At 37.2% G+C, this 6,097-nt stretch overlaps 1 protein-coding gene across 2 annotated transcripts in view; it reads right to left on the bottom strand.

Moving 5' to 3' along the window:
* ero1b (endoplasmic reticulum oxidoreductase 1 beta) overlaps positions 1-6,097 on the bottom strand; it is a 19,050-nt gene continuing 12,953 nt past the window's right edge. For both annotated transcript variants that reach the window (XM_061987979.2, XM_061987980.2), the window contains exons 14-16: positions 679-765; positions 459-592; positions 1-391 (exon numbers count right to left, since the gene is read on the bottom strand). In XM_061987979.2, the coding sequence (XP_061843963.2) occupies positions 331-391; positions 459-592; positions 679-765 (282 nt within the window). In that variant the 3' untranslated portion in view covers positions 1-330. The remainder of the gene's footprint in view (positions 392-458; positions 593-678; positions 766-6,097) is intronic.

The raw sequence follows: 6,097 nt of genomic DNA, 5'->3' as shown, positions 1-6,097 counted from the left end.
TTTGAAGGACAAACTGTGACATTTAATCATTATTTCATCAAAGCAGCTCGTCTCTACGGCAACAAACTCAAAAGCAAGCGACTTATTTGGTCCACTTCCTTCTACGTGATCACATGACCACACACTCTATAGTTTATTTTCACAAGTCATGTGATCGTGTCGCACGTGGGGCGGGATCCAAGGCCATGATGTCAGCAGGAGGCGGAGTTTCCCTGAATAAATTAAATGTACTCTTCCTCATACACCTGTACAAGGCAGTTAGCAAGTCTGGGGGGGGGGGGAAGGGTGCCACCTGCTGGTCACTTCCTGTTACCTGCTGGTCACTTCCTGTTACCGCTTCTCCTTCAACAGCAGGCGGAAGTTGTGCAGCTGATGGATGCTAGTGGACAACCTGGCACACAAACACACACATCGGCTTTCTAGTAGTCGTTGTGGGGGGGCGAAGGGGCGTGGCCTACCTGGCGAAGCCGTTGAGCAAGGCGACCACCTCCTGGCGAGTGAGCTGGAAGCCTTTGGAGGGGGAATGTTCCGGAAGGTTCTTGATCTGCTTCTCGGAGAAGAGGATCTTGAGGGCGGTACCCAGACCTTGCGTCTGCAGTCACATGACCACAACACAAAGTCAGCACAAAGGCAAGGTGCGCTGCAGCCAGGGGGCGGAGTCAGGACAAGGACACACACCTGCAGCTTTCCCCAAAGACGACATTTACTGCAACCGACACAATCCATAATCCTGGAAATGTTCTTGAAGTGCAGCCGGAATTCTTCCTGCAACGATGACATCATCATCATCATATGCAAGCAAGAATACGTGATCAGCTGATGATGTCATCAATCACCTGACCATGTGCATCGGAAATGTATTTACTTTTACACATTTATGTTTGCATTTTGGAATCAATTATACATATATTCATATCATATATTATTTTAAAATATGATTAATACATATACATATTTATACTAACCAGAGGTGGGTAGTAACGCGCTACATTTACTCCGTTACGTCTACTGGAGTAACTTTTGGGATAAATTGTACTTCTAAGAGTAGTTTTAATGAAACATACTTTTACTTTTACTTGAGTATATTTATAGAGAAGAAACGCTACTTTTATTCCGCTCCATTTATCTACATTCAGCTCGCTACTGATTTTTATCGATCTGTTAATGCACGCTTTGTTTGTTTTGGTTTGTCAGACAGACCTTCAAAGTAGGATCTGTCGCATGCCTGCCTTTCACCAATCAAATGCAGTCACTGGTGACGTTTGACTCCGTTTCACCAATCAAACAGAGCCAGGTGGTCACATGATTAACTACACAAAGTTTCAGCGGCAAACAACAAGCTTAAGCTTACATGAACTCAACGTCAAATTTGAGGAAGCACATGGCGGTAAGTAACGTTAGTAGATATTTTGGCTGTCACCGTAGGCTGATTTTAGCTTCCCTGCTATGAATCACTGTCAAATGTACATCGTGTGGGGACATTTATGAACGCACTGCAGCCTCATAGACACGCACAGTCGCACACACACTCACGCATGCATAGAAACACCAATCAGAAGTGCCCAGTGTCTTCCCAGATGCAGCCCACACCTATCAGTTTATGGTTTGCGTAAAGGCTAACTTGTTATTTTCCTTTGTAATCTCTGCTTACTGAGCCTATGGTGCTGTTAAGTTATTGTGGCTCAATTTGCCTTAATTTGTTAATGTTTATGTATTATTATTTAATATATGAGGTGGCGACTTGTCCAGGGTGTACCCCGCCTTCTGCCCGATTGTAGCTGAGATAGGCTCCAGCGCCCCCCGCGACCCCAAAGGGAATAAGCGGTAGAAAATGGATGGATGGATATATTATTGTTTTAGTTGCTTAAGAGATATTCCTGAATCTGAATTTGCTCATTGCTATTTTTATGTTTTTGTGCATTATTTGTTGCCGCCATCATTAAGCGAACAGGTTACTCATCAGTTACTCGGTACTTGAGTAGTTTTTTCACAACATACTTTTTACTTTTACTCAAGTAAATATTTGGGGGACTACTCCTTACTTTTACTTGAGTAATACATCTCTAAAGTAACAGTACTCTTACTTGAGTACAATTTCTGGCTACTCTACCCACCTCTGACACTAACATTCACTATTAAGTACATATGTAAACTAGGGCTGCAACTAACAACTAATTTGATAATCAATTAATCTGTTGATTATTACTTCGATTAATCGATTAATAATCGGATAAAAGAGACAAACTACATTTCTATCCTTTCCAGTATTTTATTGGGAAAAAAACAGCATACTGGCACCATACTTATTTTGATTATTGTTTCTCACCTGTTTGTAAATGTTGCGGTTTATAAAAAAATTAAAAAAAATAAAAAATATTTTTTTAAAAAGTAGCCTCTGTGCATGCGCATAGCATAGATCCAACGAATCGATGACTAAATTAATCGCCAACTATTTTTTATAATCGATTTTAATCAATTTAATCGATTAGTTGTTGCAGCCGTAATGTATACACACATATATATATATATATATACATACATGTAATATTAATTATATACACAGACATGTACACACACACACACATATATATATATATATATAATACATACAGAAGTATTTCTGTAGCATGCACCGAAATCGCAAAGCTCATCAAAACCGGTGGTGAAAAACGCATACGTTCGTAATTATTTTGTGTAACCAATTTCTATTTTCAAACTACCCCATAACAACAGTTTTACATAAAACATCCGCGCGAAATAGTTCTAATCGTTTGATCATTTATATAAGAAATAAACAACCTACTTTACAATAACATATTTTCTGAATTATTTCTTTATAAGAGGGAATTGTTTCACCCGGAGAGAATTGTGTAACGCATCACGAACGTATGACTGATCATAACATGGCAAGAAACCGCCAAAATAAACAAAGGATTATGCAAAGTGGACTACTTTTAATTCATGTAAACACGTGGTGCGATAAACGATATTCATCCGCCGTGCTTAGGGTATAAATAGAACATGTTGACGATTTGGTGTTACCAGTAAGTTTATGCCGAGCATTCGTCACGGACGGAAATAATCAATCGATCAATCAATCAATGTTATTTATATAGCCCTAAATCACAAAAGTCTCAAAGGGCTGCACAAGCCACAACGACATCCTCGGTACAGAGCCCACATAAGGGACGTCGATGTGAATGACTATGAGAAACCTTGGAGAGGACCGCATATGTGGGTAACCCCCCCTCTCTAGGGGAGACCGAAAGCAATGGATGTCGAGTGACATAATATTGATATAATTATAAATATCAATAAGTAAAATAATGGGATTTTATTAATCAACGGATAGTTTTGTGAATACTTTTATATCAATTTTCTATCGATGCGTTAACCTCTTGTTTTAGTCACTAAAGAAAATGTGTACTTTGATTAAATCAAAGTTGGGTACCCACACTAACAATTTTCAATGTCTTTATTTTTTCAGCTTGTTTCTTGTCGCTGCTTTTAGTTGCATATTTTACATTACTCGCATTCAAATTGGTTTTAATGGTACTTTTTAAATATTCCATGCTCTTGCAAAAGCTTGTGTATTTCTCGTAATAATTCGAATTATTCAATTTGCATACGTCCGTGATAGTCACGCCAGTATATCGAGCGTCTATGCTGTGTGTTTGTGTAATTATTTCGAGCGTATGTCGATGATTAATTATATTAATTCCATACACAATAAACCCAAATTACTATCACAGATTGATTTATATTCATAAAACAAAATGTTTTATGTTTTGGTTTTCCAAAGTATGTTACTAGAAATCGTGTATTTACATATGTGTATTCGCTCATGACAATTACACGATGGAATTAGCTTCCGTGTACAGCTCTGGTAATGGGTACATTTGCACCCACCTGCACAAATGTACTTCAAAATGTAACAATCAAAATAAATATGACTTTTTTTTGTTTACTAGGGCATGCATATATAATATGCATAAGTTTGACCATTTAAAATCAACGATAATAAAAAGGAGATGTTCGGTTTCTCAAGAAACGGGGCACTTTTTACATCTGGTCGGCATTGCATGACCGGTCCATTGTTAATGATGAAGATATCGTTACGATCTTGCCTATTCCAAGAATTAATAGCAGAGGACATCATTTAAAAAAAAATACATGTACACTGAAATGGTTTAATTTATAAGGCCTAAATTAAAATTTTGTTTGTTTGCAATTGCCGACTGACCCACTACTTTTCTGCCTACCCAAAAGTTTTTATTGGCCTGTACAGGAGTGAATTTTTTTTCTTCTATCAAATATTTCTAAATATTTATTTTCTCCTATTTATTAAGTTCCAAGTATAAACCCAGATTAGAGGCAATTCCTTACCATCTGATCTATGTCTACACTTGTCACCAATTTATCTTAGATGTCAATGTATATGCAAGTAAAGATATTTAACAGGTATTATTCAGTAAAGCTACAAAAAAAAAATATTTACCTACCTACCGACCCAACCCTAAATGTTATGGGTCGGAAATTGCAAACACAACATTTTTTAAGGGTGGCCTAAAGAATAAAGTCTCCTGTCTTTGCCCCATATCATTCATATCATATTGTGCATTGTTTTGTTTCAATACATGTTGCTTTTGAGGCTGTATTTGAATATATATAGTGATGGTAAAGGATTTGGTGTAACCATCATGAGCGTTCTGTTCAGGTATATTTCTTTTATATTTTGATACATCATCATATCTATCTATTACTAAATTTAAATAGGTATTGATCAATCTTTAAGCGGTGTGTATTTGATTTCAGTTTGCTTTTGACATCTTATTTAGAATTGTACTTGAAACTTTAACAACCTTGTGTTGCGCTCATGATGGCGTAACCAAACTAGATTTCATTTAATGATCTTATTTTGAATATTTATTCCCTTTTTTACATTTAGTATATTTAAATATTCATTTATAAACATAGAATACATTTCAAATATCAATAAAATGCAATTGCCTTAATCTTATAGGGTAATGTTGAGTTACACCAAGTCATGAGCGTAACACTAAGCTTCATCACTTTGACTTGTAATATCTCTAATTCTGGTGGTGTTTTATGCTTTTTTTTCTTTTTGGAACATGTACTATACATATAATACAATAAAGTCCCATATAAAATACTTTAATTTTGCCTTTAAAAGTAACACTCAAATGTCCATTAGTGGAGCTGTACATACAGTTAGGTCCATAAATATTTGGACATTGACACAATTTTCAGTATTCCAGCACTGTACAACACCACAATGGATTTGAAATGAAACAATCAAGATCTGCTTTAAGTGCAGACTTTGACCTTTAATTTGAGGGTATTTACATCCAAATCAGGTGAACGGTGTAGGAATTGCAACCCATTTTATAAGTGCCTTCCACTTTTTAAGGGACCAAAAGTAATTGGACAAACTAATATAATCATAAATAAAATTGTCATTTTTTAATACTTTGTTGCAAATCCTTTGCAGTCAATGACAGCCTGAAGTGTGGAACACATAGACATCACCAGACGCAGGGTTTGGTCCCTTGTGATGCTTTGCCAGGCCTCTGCTGCAGCTGTCTTCACTTCCTGCTTGTTCTTTGGGCATTTTCCCTTCAGTTTTGTCTTCAGCAAGTGAAATTCATGCTCAATTGGATTCAGGTCAGGTGATTGACTTGGCCATTGCAGGACATTCCACTTCTTTGCCTTAAAAAACTATTTGGTTGCTTTCGCAGTATGCTTGGGGTCATTGTCCATCTGCATTGTGAAGCGCCGTCCAATGACTTTTGAAGCATTTGGCTGAATATGAGCAGATAATATTTCCCCAAACACTTCAGAATTCATTCTGCTGCTTTTGTCAGCTGTCACATCATCAATAAATACAAGAGATCCAGATCCACTGGCAGCCATGCATGCCACTACCACCACCATGCTTCACTGATGAGGTGCTATGCTTTGGATCTTGAGCAGTTCCTTCCCTCCTCCATACTCTTCTCTTTCCATCATTCTGCTACAAGTTGATCTTGGTCTCATCTGTCCATAAGATGTTGTTCCAGAACTGCACAGGCTCTTT

The sequence above is a fragment of the Nerophis lumbriciformis genome, linkage group LG27, assembly GCF_033978685.3.
Source record: "Nerophis lumbriciformis linkage group LG27, RoL_Nlum_v2.1, whole genome shotgun sequence".
NCBI lineage: Eukaryota > Metazoa > Chordata > Actinopteri > Syngnathiformes > Syngnathidae > Nerophis > Nerophis lumbriciformis.
The sequence above is the reverse complement of the archived record's forward strand: the minus strand, read 5'-3'. Positions and strand labels throughout refer to the sequence as shown.